The 21,469-nt window shown below is 37.5% G+C and overlaps 1 protein-coding gene across 5 annotated transcripts in view; it reads left to right on the forward strand.

The window, feature by feature from the left end:
* The first annotated feature begins 3,551 nt into the window (after nucleotides 1-3,551).
* Nucleotides 3,552-21,469, forward strand: part of kiaa0319l (KIAA0319-like ortholog) — a 41,628-nt gene continuing 23,710 nt past the window's right edge. The window contains exons 1-10 of one of the 5 annotated variants that reach the window (XM_051671395.1): nucleotides 3,552-3,887; nucleotides 6,486-6,623; nucleotides 6,800-6,935; nucleotides 13,014-13,348; nucleotides 17,563-17,818; nucleotides 18,013-18,117; nucleotides 18,560-18,657; nucleotides 18,739-18,826; nucleotides 18,953-19,045; nucleotides 21,159-21,291. In XM_051671395.1, coding sequence (XP_051527355.1) covers nucleotides 6,821-6,935; nucleotides 13,014-13,348; nucleotides 17,563-17,818; nucleotides 18,013-18,117; nucleotides 18,560-18,657; nucleotides 18,739-18,826; nucleotides 18,953-19,045; nucleotides 21,159-21,291 — 1,223 coding nt within the window. In that variant the 5' untranslated portion in view covers nucleotides 3,552-3,887; nucleotides 6,486-6,623; nucleotides 6,800-6,820. Of the gene's footprint in view, nucleotides 3,888-6,485; nucleotides 6,624-6,673; nucleotides 6,936-13,013; nucleotides 13,349-17,562; nucleotides 17,819-18,012; nucleotides 18,118-18,559; nucleotides 18,658-18,738; nucleotides 18,827-18,952; nucleotides 19,046-21,158; nucleotides 21,292-21,469 lie in introns of those variants that run through there. The other 4 variants (XM_051671390.1, XM_051671394.1, XM_051671392.1 and 1 more) reach the window with 4 other exon arrangements.

Raw genomic sequence — 21,469 nt, forward strand, 5'->3', positions numbered from 1 at the left:
TTTACCGCACTAGTGCAGTCGGATCGGCATTTATGTTTGGACTGCAATTCGTCTTCAGTTTATTTATGGCTGGTGACTAGTATCAGGTATTTGTTTGCAATTTCAGACTTTAATTCAGAATTCAAGATTTACCAAACATATATCAGATGTAGGCTGGTTTAGAAAATTTTTAATTTTAAAATTTTAAAGAAGAAAAATGAAAGGGAACAATAAATTATGAACAAATTACTGACTTTGCCTGATTAAAATGTAATCATGTAATCCATAATAAAGTTACTTTAATCTGATTACAAGTATATTAAAATGTAATATAATGTAATCACAAGTACTTATTTTTGTAATCTGATTACATAATACAGATTGCATATAATCTGTTACTACCCAGCACTGAGTGTAGCAATGATATTTGTTAAAACAATAAGCTTGGGTGGACTAAAACAGTGGACTAAAGCAGGTTTGACTCGTACTGTAAGTGATTTGTTTTAGAATACCACACATAAAATGTCCCTACTATGTGATATCACTGAAATGGCTGTCCTGAAAGGTCACACCTGTGTTTGTGACAGCCCTAGGCTCTGTAAACAGCAAAAAAGAGACAGGGGAGCTGCCCACATTTTTTTTTAGCCAATCAGAGAACTTCTTCTGCCTCTGCTTTTTAAGAGTCCAAGTTTGCTGACATATCTACGGAGGTCTGGCTTTTTGGAGAGAAAGCGTGTGGTTGAGAAGATGGGGTGGTCTATCAATAGAAGTTAACAAGATGGCTGAAATCTCTTATAGCACCTTTAAAAGTAATATTGTGATCAGAAAAACCTGCAGTGTTTGAACCATTGTTTTAACTAGTGTCACTGTTCAGATACTGTACCCTGTCCTGTTACATGCTAAAATCTCTTCCTTTGTTCTTTTCACAGTCTAAGCAAACATACTCCTGTTGCAACAATTGATCCACAATGCTTGCTGATCTGGTCCATGTATCTTCAAGTGACAGAGAGAGTTTAGGTAGTTAGTGGTAGTAAACAGATGAATTCACTTGAGAGACCTGTACTGTTAAATACACCGATGGCTTAAGGGTTGTTTTGATGTTAGATACGCTGATATAGATTGCTGTATGTCTGTCTGGATTGCTGTAGCCCTGTTCTGACCCCTGACATTGATGATGTGGTATCGCTCCTTCAAAGTGTCTAGATACCAAAGGTTCGTAAATCCTCTTAAGCAAGCAAAGGTATGATATGGCATCAGTGATAGCCCTCGCCCTCGCCCACCCCCACCTCATCCTATTCATGTCTGAGTACCCAGATGTTTCCCCAGGACATGCAGCATTCTGTCAGCTTCCTGTCTAGGTTTCCAGAAGATGCCTGTGTTTTAGCTATAAAGTTTGAAAGAATAACAGACATAAAGTACATGGGTAGTTGACAAAATATTTTTGAAAAGTTTATGAGTTGTCCTGTGATGTGATGCTCAATTTAACCCTTGTGTTGTGTTAGATTGTGTTAACACCTTTTGAGTTCCCAGTGAAAAATAACTGGCCCACTAAGATTGTTAATAAATCTCTCATATTTTATATATTATTCCAAAAAATTGCATTAGATCCCTTAGAATCTGGACTTTACAATCCATAAATAGTAGCTGATCCTACCTATTCTTAAATAATGCTTATTTTTTCTCATAATTTGCAAATTTGTTATCACAACGATTATATTCAGAGTTGGTAATAAAAAATAAAATAAAAAAAAGATTAGATTGCCATGTGTTATATGTCGTTAGAAAGGTCTCAATTAGTAAAATGCAATGAGTAAATTTTTTTTCACTCAGAGGCCAAACTGCAGTGAGTATTAGTATATGAAATTCCCACTGACACACATAAATATAATAAACAGGAGTGCCTTTTTGTCACGTTTTTCCTTATTACTCCCTGAAACATACATATAACACAGACAATAACACTTCGTAACTTACAGCAGACTATCCCAATTCAAATGAGCTCAAACACAACATAATATGATAAGAAGATCTTGAACTATTCCTCAAAGAGTGTACATGGAAAGACGATACACAAAAGGTCTCTCAACACACGCTGTGTGTGTGTGTGTGTGTGTGTGTGTGTGTGTGTGTGTGTGTGTGTGTGTGTACACATGTCTAAGGACTTTGTGTGTGCAAATCCACACAAATTCCACACATGAAACAACTACACCATCTTTGTCCAGAGCAGCCTGTATTTCTCCTGAGGTTACCTGTGGGTTTTTCTTTGTATCCCAAACAATTCTTCTGGCAGTTGTGGCTGAAATCTTTTTTGGTCTACCTGACCATGGCTTGGTATCAAGAGATCCCTGAATTTTCCATTTCTTAATAAGTGATTGAACAGTACTGACTGGCATTTTCAATGCTTTGGATATCTTTTTATATCCTTTTCCAGCTTTATAAAGTTCCATTACCTTGTTACGCAGGTCTTTTGACAGTTCTTTTCTGCTCCCCATGGCTCAGTATCTAGCCTGCCCAGTGCATCCATGTGAGAGCTAACAAACTCATTGACTATTTATACACAGACACTAACTGCAATTTAACTGCCATTTAAACCTGTGTGTGTCACCTTGTGTGTCTGTAACAAGGCCAAACATTCAAGGGTGTGTACACTTTTGAGCACTATATATATATATATATATGAATTTAAAACTTTTAAAAAACTATAAAAGGTATTAAAGTATACACTTTCCCCCTTATACATTCCAGTACAATTTAACCTAAAATATTGATGCTGATTTAAAAAAAAGCTCATGAACATTATGCATCTTCCCACAATACATACAGTACATGCACATACATACATAGAAACAACTCGCCAATAATAGATTATACATGCCACATTTCTGTCTCTGTACTTCAAAGTGTAGTTGCTGTAAAATAGGAGACAGTGACTGCTTCCTTATGAGGAAGTGTTCTATATGACTAGAAAGAATTGTTGAACCAAAATCATGTCAAGTAAATAAAACAACAGCGCTCTCTGGTGTTATTATTTATATAGCAAGTGAATGTATTCTCTCCATATAGAATGCAAATAATAATAATAATAATAACAAAATAATTCTGATTTAAAAAAGGTCTGATTTAGCATTGTTTCATATCTATTAGTCACATAATAAGGCCTACATTTCTCACCCGGAGATGATACAAGTAGACACAATTATAGTTACCAGGTGCTGAGAAGATGTGGTAACACACATTGATTTTATGCAAAGATAAATAAATAAGTAAATAAAACAATTGGAATCACTAAAATAAAATTATATATATATATATATATATATATATATATATATATATATATATATATATATATATATATATATATACAGTTTTATAGTAGCCTATATACTTTAATAAATATATACAAATAATTGTTAAATATAAACCTAAATGTAGATAAATTCAAATACATTTCTAAATATATACCAAAATTTTAATTTTAAACCTTTAATATAAACTTAATTCTAAGTTTTGTATTTTTTTTCTCTGTTAGACTGAGAAATTAAAATCGGAAGTGACGTTAGGCGAATGTTGAAGCCAATTTTTGGAGTTGCATTCTCACTGCTTCATCCTTTGCATAATTCATAATATTATTAAAACGCTCGGGATAGCCTAATATTTTCTTAATTTCTACTAAACGGTGTGTACATGTTGCTTTCTGTTCTATTCTGTGCTCTAACTCTAGACTTTAAACATGACGACCTGGTGTGCGGGGCGGAAATATCATGTAGTCCGTAGTGTGCATTTGTCTGTTTCCGTGTGAAGGTGTAATTGCGAGAGATTACTGACCCAGATCGAGATGATAACAGGTTCTACAGTAAGGGTCTGATGTCATTTCGTGCAACAGCAGTCTGACTGACACTGAGCAGGTGAGTGATATCAGTCTTACTTTGGTAGTCAATGAGTATTATTTATTGATGAATACCGAGCGTGTCGCGCGATGATGTTCGCTTATTCGTAAGTTATTTCATATCCAGTAGGAACCAACACTAAGCAGCTGTTAGCAACATGTCCTTCGGTTATCCCCCGATAATTACCGAATACTTGCCTTAATCACGCAATCTTAAAAAAACAACACCGTCGACCAATTTTGTGACATTTTTAATCTCTTTTTTTGGATTACGAATCCATTGTGTGTCTGCGCGTGATGGAGTAGTTTATTTAAAAGTAAATTTTTTCATATTTAAAATTCTGAATTGGCATGAACAATTTTCAGCATAATTTAAACAGCGAAATATATTAATATAATAAATTGAATGATTCGTACAAATGATATGATTTTGCAGACTGCATTTGAATTTAAAGATGTCCCATCTCTGACATACATTTGTTGTTGTTATTTTGTCAGTTCGTCTCTCAGCCAAATTGCAATCTTAACTCTGCATGTGTTTGCACTGAACACCCTGCAGGATTTGCCTACTGAATCCATTTAACCAAAGCGTTACAGCTACTGTGTTTAAGCTGGTGTAAAGAAGGCCTGCATTGACAGCTGGCCAGCCCGGATCTGTACACCTGCGTGGTTCCTTGTCTTATTCACATGCCGGCCTCTGATCGTCCCTATCTGTCCTCTGTCAAATGCGCAACCTTATAATTCACGTCCGTGATGCCGGGCGCGTGTAACTGGACTCTAATGTCCATTTGTCTGCCCTGCTTTCAAAACCAATTTGTGAGAAAACGCAAAACATTTTAAAGGGAAAAATTAAGGATGCATGTTTTTAACGTCAACGTGAGCATTTGTGTTAAATGTGCATTATCTTACACCTTAACAATAACAGCCAATTTTGTTTTGTAGCTGGTGAAATTAGTAGGATAATTGTTCATGTTGTATTGCATGGTCATATCTGAGTCCAAATGTTTTTTAACTTAATCTCATTGAATGTTTTTTGTTTTCATGTGATTTTTTTTTTTCTCAGAAAATGCCATAATCCGTTCTTCTTAAAGGGATAGTTCACCCAAAAATAAAAATTCTCACATAATTTACCCACCCACATGTCATTCCAGATGTGTATGACTTTCTTCTGCTGAACACAAAGATTTTTAGAAGAATATTTCAGCTCTGTAGGTCCAAACAATGCAAGTGGATGGTGACCAGATCTTTCAAGCTCCATAAATTCAGCATAAAAGTAATCCATAAGACTCCAGTGGTTAAATATATATCTTCAGGAGTGATATGATAGGTGTGGGTGAGAAACAGATCAATATTTAAGTCCTTTTTTTCTTCTTTTATAAATATTCACTTTCACATTCTTTCACATTTTGAAAGTGAGAGTGAAAGTGGAGATTTATTGTAAAAAAAAAGGCCTTAAAGGTGCTGTAAGCAATTTTAGCCTTTCTAACTTACACAACACTGAGCCGTTGATTTAGCCAAGGCCTCTCTTTCCAAAACACTGCACCGACAACGTTGAAACCGACACGTTTCCATGCTTGTCAAACACAACAGTAGCTAAATATCTTCCTTAGCTGACCAATTATAAATCAGAGTATAGCATTAAGCATTAGTAATTTGCTGCAATGACAACACTATGAGAACGCCCAAAATGATTGACGGGCAGAAAGCGCCTGAGATGCCGTCTGATTGGCTACAGAATAAATATGTTCTGCGGACACTTTATTTTACTTTTTACAGAGATTATAACTGTCACAGTGATTGGTGTGATATCTCAGGGCAGGTATTTCAGTGATATCTTTCAGGGAGTAGGATTTTTTTGCATACCTTTCCATGAAAAAAATCGCTTGCAGCACCTTTAAATATTGGTTTGTTTCTCACCCACACCTATCATATCACTTCTGAAGATATAGATTTAGGCTAACCACTGGATTCTTGGATTACTTTTATGTTGCCTTTATGTGAATTTTGGAGCTTGAAAGATCTGGTCACCATTTACTTGCACTGTAAAAACCTACAGAGCAGAAATATTCTTCTAAATATCTTCGTTTGTGTTCAGCAATGAAAGAAAGTCATACACATCTGAGATGGGATGAGGGTAAATAAATGATGAGAGAATTTGTATTTTTGGGTGAACTATCCCTTTAAGATGACCAACAGGTTCTCAAATTGGCTCACGGTGATACTATGCGTCTCTGCTTTAGCTTAACAGTTTCATTTAATCACAAGTCATGTGCTATGATGAGAACTACACTTTTGGTTTGCTTGCATTTAGCCTTACTTTTAAATCTACCTAGTTTTGGTTATTGTATTTGATTGTTTCTTTCAAAAAAAAAAAAAAAAAAAAGTGGCATTATCTCATTGTCATGACTTCTGTATAATGTTTCGGTATTGTGCGTCTGAGATGGCAGTATATTGAAAGGATTAGTAAATCATTAATGGTAGTGTGTCAATGTATACACATGCAAGGATTAGATCAGAACACATATTTGATTTTGATAACATAACTGAGATGAGTTTTGCATGTTTGTGTCATAAATCTCCCACCCCATTAATAACAGAATTATGGTTAATTTTTCAGTATTCACACAGTCTCGCGGTGCCATGCTGCTGTTGGCTCAGGAGGTGTTTGTGTTGACGACTCTTCATCTGTCTGCTCACATCTCAGTCCATTTTACTCCCACTATCACTATGCTTTCTGTACTGTGATTGGGGAAAGGTACATTCAAACAATCTGTGATATTAAAAGTAACATTATTTTTCATTATTTATATTTGTTTAAATATATATTTGTTAGACTGTCATATTTAAACAATGTATGTTGTTTCTATTCATGTTTGTGTTTGCGCTTGGTCACATGAATTGGCTGTATGAGTTTGGTATCCTATTTCTAAGGTCCTTGCTCTTAGTTGGAAGATGCCAAATGCAGAGCTGAGAATGCACATGTGGAACTCCTTCCCCTGGAAATGGCCAGTGCAGTCTGGTCCCTCCCTGTACCTGGGCTGTCTGTATTTCCTCTGCTCTGTCACCGGTAAGCGGTTCTTCTAGCTTAAGCTAAGGGATCTCTGCAAGACTGGCACTTTGATGTCTTAAGTCTCTGAGTAGTTTGCAACAAAATGCCGCTTCTACTTGTAGTTAGCTTGCATCTCAATCTGGTTTAACATCTGGCTGACCAGTAGTGAGGTGTATGCACTGTCCCAACAAATGAGTGAGCATCAACAAGCAACAGCAAATGAAATTGCGAGTGAATGAAAGAGCACAAGAAGAGAGCAATGCGTTGGAATGCAGAAAGCTAAAAAAGGCACTGTCTCATCCATATTTTTGTCTCTTTTTCTTCTTTTTTCATGTTCTGTGCAAATCAGTGCTTGTTGTTCGTGGAAATGCGATATTTATTTTTTTATTTGTCTCGACGCTAGTTGAGGAGAAATATGATCTTGTCATTGACACATCTAGTTATGGGTGGGTAAAAATATTGATTTTCCATTGCATCACAATCTTCTTTGAACGATCTTGAAATCGATTCTTAAATCCCAAAATTGGAGTATTCAGCAGCGAGATCCGTTCACTGCACATTGAGAGTAAAAGTTGTTCCGTGTAATATGTGTCCAAAGACGAGATCCACGTGACCCATTTGTCATTGAATAATCTCTCTTTTAATACCCTTTCTGTTCTCTACATTCAGTTGTTAATCAAAAACAAAAAAAATGTAACTTTTAATAATAATCATGCATAGCACAGATACGATAAAGCCATTCAAGTCTTTTCTAGTTAACAGGCGCTCTTTACAGATGCTCTTTACAGAAATGCCGGTTTTGTTAAAGAGACAGTGCCAGTTTTTAGTGTGTGTTCAACAAATACTTGTAAATAATACAAATTATTCAAGTAAACGATAAACATGTCACAAAAATAATATATGATATATAATATCTTATTTATTGATTGAGTACATGGATTTGTTCATTTTTAAAAAGCCAAAATGTGACCATAATGATTAGAAATGAATAAAATATCATTAGTAAAATTAATATTTTCATAATGTACCTAGTTAGATGTCCCCTGTACAATTAACAGCATTAGCTGGGAGAGAATTTATTTCATATGCAAGCGTATGTTAACGGGACACTGATGACGATGTAAATCGAAAAGTTTTGTCTTTGTACTGAGCACTTTTGCACTTTTTGGCCTCTCGATAAACAAAAAAAGATTTTTTATGACTTTTTCTACACCTTGTGTGCGAGCTTCCTCTCTTTTTTGGACTTTCAAATGTAAGCAAAAGGGACATTATAACTGAAATATACCCATATGAATCAAATCAAGAGCTTGTGAATCGGAATTGAATCGGGAAATCTGTATCAACATCCAGCCCTATGCCTAGTATGCAGTTAGTTGTATAAAATATGTATCAACTCGACAAAAGTCAAGAAACTGATTCTTTAAATGTGTGCAGGGCTACAATTATAATTATGAATATTAATTAAATAATTATTATTGCTTCTCCATGTTTGTGTTGCACAAATACTGAGAAAGGTATTCTTTTGTTAGCCCGTGTCAGTTGTGTTGTTTTAATAGTAACCTTTTTTTAAACTCATTGAGAGAAAAAAAATCTCTATTACAAGATTGATCTTTAGGGATGGTATGGGAATTTTGTATGTGCGAGTGTGTGTAATGTGGACTTGTTACACTCGTGAGTGATGGCACTGGTTTGGGGTTCTACAATGAGGGAAGCATAATGGGTTCTTTGTTTTCATTTTCACAAAAGGGTAAAATCACAAAACAGGCCTAAATAGTGTGTGGGGCTATATGGGGCCTCCAACTGTGTCGTGCAGTTCAAGTTTCACTGCTATCCCATAATAAGCTAGTACCTCTGTTGTTATCGAAACAGTCTGCAGAGACAAAACTGTGTCTATGAAGGGAAGGGGGTGGATTTCTAACTGGACTCCAACATCCTGTTTTCCTAACGAGGGACTGTAGGCTCAAGTTAATGTGTTAGTGACCTGTATGGTAAACAGCCTTGCGTTCTGTCATTCAAGACGTGAGTCTGCATGCATAGGCTGTAGAGTTGTCACGATACAAACATTTTATTAGTCGATACCAATACCAGTGAAATATCATGATTCTTATGATGTGTTATTTCAGAAGTTAAGTGATAATAGAAATATTAACAACTTAAATTAAAACAATAGCATATAGCCTTAAAATATTTCTCAAGAAAACATTTCCTCAAGTATTTCCTAGTAATTGTTTAAACAGTCAGTGAGTCAAGTTCAGGAAGTAGTTTTCTCTGTCTTGTCAATATGGTTGTTTGATTAGTTTTAACAACGGAATAGAGAGTGGGAGGTATATTAGGCTGCATTTACACTTCGAGTCCTAATGTGTAGATCCAATATATTGACACGTATCACATTTGTTTTCATTCACTTAAACAGGTGTTTACATGAATACCTTGCCAAGATGTTTTTTTTATTTTTATCAAAAAGTTAATTTGTCTGTTCACAAGCACAGTTGCATCACCGAGCTTGCATGCAAATATCAAGTTGATTATAGTATGTATTATGACCAAAAGTGTCGATACCACAATGCCATGGCTTTGGTATTGGCAATGTATGCCTTAACTGTGCATATTGTGTTAGTATATACAGTTGAAGTCAGAAGTTTACATACTCTTAGGTTGAAGTCATTAAAACAAATTTTAACCACTCCACAGATTTCATATTAGCAAACTATAGTTTTGGCAAGTTATTTAGGACATCTACTTTGTGCATGACACGAGTAATTTTTTTAACAATTGTTTACAGACAGATTGTTTCACTTTTAATTGACTATATCACAGTTCCAGTGGGTCAGAAGTTTACATACACTAAGTTAACTTTGCCTTTTAAGCAGCTTGGAACATTTCTGAAAATGATGTCAATCCTTTAGACAATTAGCCAATTAGCTTCTCATAGGAGGTGTACTGAATTGGAGGTGTACCTGTGGATGTATTTTAAGGCCTACCGTCAAACTCAGTGCCTCTTTGCTTGTCATCATGGGAAAATCAAAAGAAATCAGCCAAAAAAATTGTGGACCTCCACAAATCTGGTTCATCCTTGGGAGCAATTTCCAAACGCCTGAAGGTACTATGTGCATCTTTACAAACAATAGTACGCAAGTATAAACACCATGGGACTACGCAGCCGTCATACTGCTCAGGAAGGAGATGCATTCTGTCTCCTAGAGATGAACGTAGTTTGGTGCGAAAAGTGCAAATCAGTCCCAGAACAACAGCAAAGGAACTTGTGAAGATGCTGGAGGAAACAGGTAGACAAGTATCTATATCTACAGTAAAACGAGTCCTATATCGACATAACCTGAAAGGCTGGTCGGCAAGGAAGAAGCCACTGCTCCAAAACAGCCATAAAAAAGCCAGACTATAGTTTGCAAGTGCATATGGGAACAAAGATCTTACTTTTTGGAGAAATGTCCTCTGGTCTGATGTAGGGTTGCAGTGGTATACCACGGTATGAAAATTGACGGTTATCATACCATGTACATTTGCTTATCTACGGTATTGAGAAAAAAAATGCAACCGGATGGAGAATCTCACCAGCGCATGCACATATCCTTTCCTCCTCGACTGCCTGTCAGATTTGTCAACTTGCCCCCCATACACGCAGCGGAGAAAATGTAAGAGAGAAGCGAGGGGGTCTGACATAAGTGAGTGTGTATGTGAGTTAAAGCAGTGTTTCTCAACTGGTAGGTCGCAGGTCTATTCAGACTGGGTTGTGGTCAGCAGGGAAAGAACAATGCCACGGTTCTCACATTGAAGATATTTCGGCAGCCGTCCAAGTGATAGCCTATTTAGGACTGCCGAGGCAGACTTAATGATAATCTCGCAATCAGCTAAAGGTTTTTCATCTGCACTTTCGCACAAGTGAGATGGAAACAGCTCACGATCATGATCTGCTCTCCACTCTGACGCGCGCATGCAACAACAGGGCTTCCCTCGATATTGTGGAGTGCAGACCTCAAAACTGATGTGACCAATTTCAGTTCTTGGGAGACTTTTCTAGTTTAAATCATTACGGAGGAAAACAAGTCGAACCTCTCAAACAGTAGGCAGCCCCGACATGCCAGACAGCACTGAGGAGGAAAAGAGCAACACTGTGCTATGCGCCAAAAAATAAAATAAAATCATTACACATCATCACCTTTACAAAATTGTTTCACGATTTTACATGAGTAAAAGTAACTGTTATATTTTGACAAAACATTATAGTTTCATATGAAATAATCTAAAGGTAGAATCTATTAGACCTCCTTTTATTTCAACAGTGGCAGTTGTAGTTAAAGTTTCAAGATGTGTTTCAGCTTGTACTTATTTTTTCATAAATACTATAATTTGTTATTATTATTACTATTATTTAAGACTAGCTACACTGACCTAACCATGATAATGAGGAGTCTGTGTAATATCTATGTTCTGTTTGAATTATGTTTGAAATTAGGAAACAAGGAGAAAACTCATAAGTAAATATGCTCTTCAGTTTTTAAAAGGGGGGAGAGAAAACTTCCTGTTGCATTTGTTGTTGACGTCAGCAACAAAAATAATGTTACTTGATGCATGTCCTTGTACTTGAAAACCATGAACAAAACTATGCAATATAAAAAGAAATGTGACCCAGGATACATTAAATACAGGTTACGTTTTTACTATATTGTGTCGCCACTTTCTTCCAATGTAAAATCTGGGTCCTGAAGCAAAACCAGTTGAGAACCACTGAGTTAAAGGTACAGACAGGAGCAGTCTGGCTGTGCTGTTGCGCACTTACAGTATATATTAATTATTAATAATCATAGGACATAACTTTAAAGCTCACACAGCTGACGTAATTTTTCATTTAATAGTTAATTTAACATTCTATGCTAACATGTAAACTAACATGTTTTAGTAATATAACATGTTATAGTTACATGCTATTTTTTTTATCATGTTTATAATTCGTTTTTTATTAAAATTCTGTTAGCTTTCTTATTTATTCAATTTATTTTATTTGTTTTCAAAAGGGAGACTTTTTTTTTTTTACACATACTTCCATTAAAATAAATGGTTTCAAGTTTAAATTATAATAAAGCATTTGTTCAACCCAAAAAATAATAATAAAAAGCACTGAAGTTTTCACTCCTTTAAGGGTCATTGTAACTTATAATAATAATTGTGTTATACCATATACCGTGATTCCGTGAAACCATGATATTTTCTGAGACGGTTATCGTACTGTGAAATCTCATACCGTTGCAACCCTAGTCTGATGAAACAAAATTTTAACTATTTGGCCTTAATGACCATCGTTATGTTTGCAGAAAAAAGGGTGAGGCTTGCAAGCCAAAGAACATCATCCCAACCGTGAAGCATTGGGGTGGCAGCATCATGTTTTGGGGGTGATTTGCTGCAGGAGGGACTGGTGCACTTCACAAAATAGATGGCATCAAAAGGACAATTATGTGTATATATTGAAGCAACATCTCAAGACATCAGCCAGGAGGTTAAAGCTCGGTCGCAAATGGGTCTTCCAAATGGACAATGACCCCAAGCATACCTCCAAAGTTGTGGCAAAATGGTTTAAGGACAACAAAGTTAAGTTATTAGAGAGCATTGTACGATAGTCAATTTGTGGGCAGAACTGAAAAAGCGTGTGCGAGCAAGGAGGCCTACAAACCTGACTCAGTATCACCAGTTCTGTCTGGAGGAATGGGCCAAAATTCCAGCAACTTATTGTGAGAAGCTTGTGGAAGGCTACCCAAATGTTTGACCCAAGTTAAACAATTTAAAGGCAATGCTGCCAAATACTAACAAAGTGTATTTATACTTTTGAACCACTGGGAATGTGATGAAAGAAATAAATGCTGAAATAAATCATTCTCTCTACTATTATTCTGACATTTCACATTCTTAATATAAAGTAGTGATCCTAACTGACCTAAGACAGGGAATGTTTTCTATGATTAAATGTCATGAATTGTGAAAAACTGAGTTTAAATATGTTTGGCTAAGGTGTATGTAAACTTCTGACTGTATATTCTCTTTTCCCTTTTTTGACTTTTCTTTTGCCCTTGTGTGTTCTACTCTCAGGGGTTTCATCAAGCATTTGCAAAGTAACAGGAGGTGTGCTGGGCATCCATTGGAGCAGCGTTATTGGTCTGGGCTGGCAGCCACTGGCGATGGACCAGGGAGGGCCTCGGTGCTGGGAATCCTGCTGTCTGAAGCCTTCCTGCGGTGCTGTGTGGAGCCTCGGTGGCCGCTGTGTGTTACTGGCCTGTGGTCGATCGGAGGGCTGCTCCATCACCTCGCTCCCACAGCCTGATATAGAATCTCTGGGGCTTTTGCAGCTGCTGAACAAGAGCATGCACAGGAGGAGGAAAGCACGCCACGTTCAGGATGTCAGAGTCATTCGGGAGGCAGAGCATGTAAGCTACACAGGAAACCATATTTCTTCTGAAAAGACTTAAGTAGTGCAAGGCATTGGCTGTGTTCAGAATGGAATACTAGCTTATTTACTGAATACTGCACAGTATATACTGTGTACTGCCCACTTTTAAAAAATAGTTAGTAAAAAATAGGCATTAATCAATGATAACTGTTCTAAAAAATTGTATGCAACATTACCTACTACATTTGTCACATGACCTTATAACATTGCTTGTTTAATTTAAGGGAAAATTGACAATTTGCATACAGAAAATGTGCATATTGTGCACAGTATGCATACTGTATTCTGCAGCAATAGTAAGGTAGTTTGCCGAAACTTTGTGATCCAAAATGTATGGTGGCGCAGAGGTAAACAACACAACCAAATTAGCAAAGCAAATAAATGCTGAAAACACAACAGAAATAATCACAACACAACAAAATTAAGCCACCACACAACAAAAGGAACTGAAAATATATATAGATTATTTAAACATTATTTTAAGGTGTGTGGCGGTCTGACTCTGCATGCAAGATCATGAGTCTGGTCGGAAGAAGCAGAGAGCTGCTTGTCCCACTGCAAGTCACTCACAAGAGAAGTTCCCCGGTCAATGCGTAACAAGTTTCCATAGTGAAAATCTAAACAGAAGAGTCATGTTCTATGCTACAAATGTCCTTTTGAATATAAATTGATTTGATACCTTTGGAAATATTGATATGTGAAATGAAAGTTCTGTTAGAAACCCAACCAGGTAACCATTGTCCAGAGCACTTCAGGTAAAAAAAAAAAAAAAAAGGTATAGCATTTTTATAAATATTTATTTTCTGATAATTTTGTTGTGTTGTGGCTTACTTTCGGTTGTGTTGCGGCTTCACTTTCGGTTGTGTTGCGGCTTCATTTTCCGTTGTGTTGCGGCTTCATTTTCCGTTGTGTTGCGGCTTCATTTTCCGTTGTGTTGCGGCTTCATTTTCCGTTGTGTTGCGGCTTCATTTTCCGTTGTGTTGCGGCTTCATTTCCGTTGTGTTGTGGCTTCATTTCCGTTGTGTTGTGGCTTCATTTTCTGTTGTGTTGTGACTTAATTTTCTGTTGTGGCTTATTCACGTTGTGTTGTGGCTTAATTTCCGATGTGTTGTGGCTTATTCCCGTTGTGTTGTGGCTTATTCCCGTTGTGTTGTGGCTTATTCCTGTTGTGTTGTGGCTTATTCCTGTTGTGTTGTGGTTTAATTTCCGATGTGTTGTGGCTTATTCCCGTTGTGTTGTGGTTTAATTTCTGATGTGTTGTGGCTTATTCCCGTTGTGTTGTGGCTTAATTTCGTTGTGTTGTGGCTTAATTTCCGATGTGTTGTGGCTTATTCCCGTTGTGTTGTGGCTTATTCCCGTTGTGTTGTGGCTTATTCCCGTTGTGTTGTGGCTTATTCATGTTGTGTTGTGGTTTAATTTCTGATGTGTTGTGGCTTATTACCATTTTGTTGTGGCTTATTACCATTTTGTTGTGGCTTAATTTCCGTTGTGTTTTGACATATTTCCGTTGTGTTGTGGTTTAATTTCCGATGTGTTGTGGCTTATTCCCGTTGTGTTGTGGTTTAATTTCTGATGTGTTGCGGCTTTAATTTCGTTATGTTGTGGCTTCATTTCCGTTGTGTTGTGGCTTCATTTCCGTTGTGTTGTGGCTTCATTTCCGTTGTGTTGTGGCTTCGTTTCCGCAGTGTTGTGGCTTCGTTTCCGTTGTGTTGTGGCTTCGTTTCCGTTGTGTTGTGGCTTCGTTTTCCGTTGTGTTGTGGCTTCATTTTCTGTTGTGTTGTGACTTAATTTTCTGTTGTGTCTTAATTTTATTGTGTTGTGGCTTATTCCCGTTGTGTTGTGGCTTATTCCCGTTGTGTTGTGGTGTAATTTCCGATGTGTTGTGGCTTATTCCTGATGTGTTGTGGCTTATACCCGTTGTGTTGTGGTTTAATTTCCGTTGTGTTGTGGCTTATTCCCGTTGTGTTGTAGTTTAATTTCTGATGTGTTGTGGCTTATTACCGTTTTGTTGTGGCTTAATTTCCGTTGTGTTTTGACTTATTTCCGTTGTGTTGTGGCTTTAATTTCTGATGTGTTGTGGCTTTAATTTCTGATGTGTTGTGGCTTCATTTCCGTTGTGTTGTGGCTTCATTTCCTGTTGTGTTGTGACTTAATTTCTGCAGTGTTTTGGCTTCGTTTCCGTTGTGTTGTGGCTTTATTTTCGTTGTGTTGTGGCTTATTCCCGTTGTGTTGTGGCTTATTCCCGTTATGTTGTGGCTTAATTTCCGTTGTGTTGTGGCTTAATTTCCGTTGTGTTGTGGCTTTCATTTCCGTTGTGTTGTGGCTTTCATTTCCGATGTATTGTGGCTTTAATTTCCGTTGTGTTGTGGCTTCATTTCCTGTTGTGTTGTGACTTAATTTCCACAGTGTTGTGGCTTAATTTCCGTTGTGTTTTGACTTAATTTCCAATGTGTTGTGGTTTAATATTTTTTTTTTGTGGCAATTTCCGTTGTGTTGTAGCTTAATTTCCGTTGTGTTGTAGCTTAATTTCCGTTGTGTTGTGACCATTTCTGTTGTGTTGTGGCTTAATTTCCGTTGTGTTTTGACTTAATTTCCAATGTGTTGTGGTTTAATATTTTTTTTTGTGGCAATTTCCGTTGTGTTGTGGCTTAATTTCCATTGTGTTGTGGTTTAATTTCTTTGTGTTGTGGTTTAATTTTGTTGTGTTGTGGCTTAATTTCCTTGTGTTGTGGCTTATTCCCGTTGTGTTGTGGTTTCATTTTGTTTTGTTTTGGCTTAATGGTTTATCATGACCATTATTTTCATCTCGCCACATGCTTGCTACTACTGAGTATTATAGAATTGCAAAAATGTTCCCCATTTATCAAAATAAATCTCAATCCTCCCATGCAGACTATAGGAGAGTTTTTCTAGGGCTGCCATCTGCCCTAAATCCGAAAGCCAAAGATACTTGTGAGCATGTGTCTTATCTGTAGATATCTCCAGAACTGATCATTAGACAAGCTGAATTTTTGTTTAAGTTTCTCAAAAGATATCAATGCATCATCCTCGTAAAGATCTTCCAGAATATTGATATTTGTATCAACCCATTCCTTTCATCGCACAGGTATTCCACCTATTAACAACTTTGGATTGGCCCAGATAGCAGACGAAGTGCTTAAAAAAGGGTCAACCCTGAAAATACGAGAGACCTTCTTCCAAAGTGTTTGGAGATGGGAAATAATCAGATGATTATGCACTGGTAATGGTAGTTTTGTTATCAATAAGGACTCAAATGGTATAAGCGGGCAAACAGATTTTTCCATGGCTAGCCATGGGAGAGCTCACTCTGGAGGTAACATCCACTGTCCCAGGTGCCTCAGACCAAATGCATAATGATACAGAGATAGCTTGGGGAGACCTAGTCCTCCCCTCACAACTGGGAGCTGCAGTTTCCCTAGCCGCATTCGAGGCTTCTTCCCATTCCACAAAAACTGTTTACATATCTTGTCAAATATACTGAAATATTTTGAATGGACAGAGACAGGCAGGGAGCTTAAAACATAATTAATTTTGGGTATGCAGTTCGTTTTTAATACATTGACCTTGCCCCAAAGGGAAAGAAAAGTGTGGCCCATCTCGCTGTGTCTGCTGAAATTTTTTCCAATAGGGGGTCAAGATTGACTTTAACAATATCCTTAAACTGATGGGGAAAAGTAATTCCTAAATATAGAATGCCCTTGTCAGGCCATTTAAATGCGCAGGTCTGAAACAATGACTTTGGACAATAAGCAGTCAGGGGTAGAGCCTGGTTTTTTTTTTTTGTTTTTTTTTTTTTTTGTGGTAATGAACCTAATGCCACAAATGCTGTCGATTGAGCTTAACTTGTCTTGAACCTGGAATATTTCTTTAATTTTTTTGTGTTGTGTCTTATTTCCATGTGTTATTTGCTTTGCTAATTTGGATGTGTTGTGCACTCCTGGGCCACCGTAAAAATGTGTCTGACTGCACTTCAAAGTGCAACGCAGGTGTGTGTTGCAACCTCAGTGTTGCCACAAGGGGCGCTATAATTGACATGAGTCTAAACATGTTCAACCCAGCCATGTGTTGGCAGCGCCTTGGCCAATTGCTTGTGTCTGCGTTCGTGTACTTGCATAAAGTATGTTTCTGGCCTAACTCTTTTGAACCAACTTGAGATTTTCATCCTCACAGGACATTCCAGAGGTCCAATCCATACATCCCACAGCATGGTTGACTACAACCAAAGGTCTGACTCCTGTACATACAGCAGGTAAAACCCTGAGCCAGTCCACCAGTAGCACTGGAGAACAGGTGGATCTCTCAGCATCTGAGCATGATTCAACATTGGTAGCTGGCACTACGGATCATTCTGCATCTAACAACAGTAATCAGTCATCACAATCCACGTCTGATACCCATTCAGTGACTCCACCAACAACACCAGCTGGTACAACATACTACTCTCAATAATTAAGTGTTATGTACTGGTTTTACTGTTCACCACCTTTCTTGTGAGTGTCTTTTACAAACTAAGTAAACAAATCTAGTTATAATACTGCTGTTTTCCACTAACCACGCTATTTTACAACGCAGATGTGTGTGTGATATATTGAAACCTTTATTTAATGTGTTTGTTTTGAGGAACAGTGCGGGAACTGGTCGTGTCTGCTGGCAACAGCGTAGAGGTCACTTTACCGCGCAATGAGGTGGAGCTGAACGCTTTTGTAGTGCCAGCACCCCGCTCAGGTACTGCTCTAATTAAGCTCATCTCATTCCCCTTTTTAACTGTCAGGGTGCTGGAGCTGGTGCCTAAAGAATTTGCTGGTCACGAACCCAGAATTGATAACTTCAAAAACAACATCTCAGTCTGGCAAATCTAGATCACTCCTATTATAATCAACAAAGTTGACTACACTGGAAACACCTGATGTGACGCCCATTCGGTTTACAGACATGTCGTCCCTATGTTGTGTTGCACAGTGTGGCTCAAGCCCCTTCATTTTTTCCCTGTTTCTCTGAATAAATTACTTTAATTACAAATATCATATGTGTGAATTGACTTCTATCAATTTTATTTGTTATAACTTCTGACCATTCGAAAACAGCTTGTAATTGCAAGACACCTAAATAAATGACTTTGGATGTTAAAATATGTTCTCTAATTCTCTGTCTCTGTTAATTTCTTTAGGGACTAACTATGACTTTGATTGGCGTTTGAGGACACATCCAAAAGACTATAGTGGAGAAATGGAGGGTAAACACAGCAAGACGCTCAAGCTCAGTAAGGTAAATAAAATTCACCTTTCACTCTTTCATTGTCTGAGAGTTCTAAAAGTTCCTAAAATTCCAAACAACCTTCCCCTTTAGCTGACAGTGGGTCTGTATGAGTTTGAGGTGGTAGTGGATGGTGATGGGGTGCATGGGGAAGGATACGTCAACGTTACTGTCAAACCAGGTAACTGACTTTAGTGATGATTTGCCTGCTAATTGTGATGAACTCTGTATAGCCTGTATAGAGTTGTTGCTATCATATAGATGTCACAAAAAATATGTTAAAAACCTGTTTTTCTGCTCTCTGTAGAGCCAAGAGTAAACAAGCCACCTGTTGCCATGGTTTCTCCAAAGTATCAGGAAATCTCTTTGCCAACAAGCTCGACTGTGATTGATGGCAGCCGTGCGTATCAGATTTGGTCTTTTGTTAAACCAATTTTATGCGCTTACATTGTAAATCAAAGTTTGAAAATCATGCTTGCTTTTTGTTATACATGTTGCAGTACAAATTAAAGTGACAGAACTAAAATGGCTCTTGTTAGGGAATGTACAGGTGCATCTCAATAAATTAGAATGTCGTGGAAAAGTTCATTTATTTCAGTAATTCAACTCAAATTGTGAAACTCGTGTATTAAATAAATTCAATACACACAGACTGAAGTAGTTTAAGTCTTTGGTTCTTTTAATTGTGATGATTTTGGCTCACATTTAACAAAAACCCACCAATTCACTATCTCAAAAAATTAGAATACATCATAAGACCAATAAAAAAAAACATTTTTAGTGAATTGTTGGCCTTCTGGAAAGTATGTTAATTTACTGTATATGTACTCAATACTTGGTAGGGGCTCCTTTTGCTTTAATTACTGCCTCAATTCGGCGTGGCATGGAGGTGATCAGTTTGTGGCACTGCTGAGGTGGTATGGAAGCCCAGGTTTCTTTGACAGTGGCCTTCAGCTCATCTGCATTTTTTGGTCTCTTGTTTCTCATTTTCCTCTTGACAATACCCCATAGATTCTCTATGGGGTTCAGGTCTGGTGAGTTTGCTGGCCAGTCAAGCACACCAACACCATGGTCATTTAACCAACTTTTGGTGCTTTTGGCAGTGTGGGCAAGTGCCAAATCCTGCTGGAAAATGAAATCAGCATCTTTAAAAAGCTGGTCAGCAGAAGGAAGCATGAAGTTCTCCAAAATTTCTTGGTAAACGGGTGCAGTGACTTTGGTTTTCAAAAAACACAATGGACCAACACCAGCAGATGACATTACACACCAAATCATCACAGACTGTGGAAACTTAACACTGGACTTCAAGCAACTTGGGCTATGAGCTTCTCCACCCTTCCTCCAGACTCTAGGACCTTGGTTTCTAAATGAAATACAAAACTTGCTCTCATCTGAAAAGAGGACTTTGGAACACTGGGCAACAGTCCAGTTCTTCTTCTCCTTAGCCCAGGTAAGACGCCTTTGACGTTGTCTGTGGTTCAGGAGTGGCTTAACAAGAGGAATATGACAACTGTAGCCAAATTCCTTGACATGTCTGTGTGTGGTGGCTCTTGATGCCTTGACCCCAGCCTCAGTCCATTCCTTGTGAAGTTCACCCAAATTCTTGTTCGATTTTGCTTGACAATCATAAGGCTGCGGTTCTCTCGGTTGGTTGTGCATCTTTTTCTTCCACACTTTTTCCTTCCACTCAACGTTCTGTTAACATGCTTGGATACAGCACTCTGTGAACAGCCAGCTTCTTTGGCAATGAATGTTTGTGGCTTACCCTCCTTGTGAAGGTTGTCAATGATTGTCTTCTGGACAACTGTCAGATCAGCAGTCTTCCCCATGATTGTGTAGCCTAGTGAACCAAACTGAGAGACCATTTTGAAGGCTCAGGAAACCTTTGCAGGTATTTTGAGTTGATTAGCTGATTGGCATGTCACCATATTCTAATTTTTTGAGATAGTGAATTGGTGGGTTTTTGTTAAATGTGAACCAAAATCATCACAATTAAAAGAACCAAAGACTTAAACTACTTCAGTCTGTGTGCATTGAATTTATTTAATACACGAGTTTTTTGTAAAACTTTTTAGTAAACTTTTTTTAATACTTTTTTTAATCGATATTTGCCCCCTTTAGAAAGATAAAGCGTGCTGTCCATTTATGTGAAAAACATTTAAATCAATCAGAGCTAAAGTTCACCACAGTGTCTACAGATGCACAACAATCATACCTAGATGAAGGCCTAGAATAGAGTATTATGTCTAAAACATTATAATTGTTAAAAAACAGATGAATTCACTACAGTGGGCATTTATTTGCCCCTCATTAAACGTCTGGGGCTTTTGGTCACTTTCTGTGACATTTTTTTCCCTGAGCCTGGTAAATTTCTGACCCTGAGTAATGTATAACAGAACCAAAGTTTTACCTAAAAAACAATAGGAAGATTAGCAAAATCTTCTGTTCTCTACTGTGACTAATTTTTTTAAAATAAAATATATGGGGTTATAAATGACCTGTCTGTTTCACAGAGAGTACTGATGATGATAAAGTGGTGTTGTGGCATTGGGAGGAGGTGAAGGGACCACTTAGAGAAGAAAAGGCTTCAGGTGATACTGCTATTCTCACCCTGACCAATTTGGTTCCTGGTAACTACACCTTCAGGTAAGTTTTAATGGCCATCTTTCCAGTTACATTATGGTCTGTTCATCATCTTTTCTCTTCAGGCTTTCCCTGCAACCCTCTTGTTGAAGCCACAAAACTTCAAACAATCATCAGATAACTACCACAAAACTTGGCAAACCAGTCTGTCTTTGTAAACTTGAAACTCAAGATATCAGGC

This window comes from Myxocyprinus asiaticus, chromosome 34 (assembly GCF_019703515.2).
Source record: "Myxocyprinus asiaticus isolate MX2 ecotype Aquarium Trade chromosome 34, UBuf_Myxa_2, whole genome shotgun sequence".
Classification (NCBI taxonomy): domain Eukaryota; kingdom Metazoa; phylum Chordata; class Actinopteri; order Cypriniformes; family Catostomidae; genus Myxocyprinus; species Myxocyprinus asiaticus.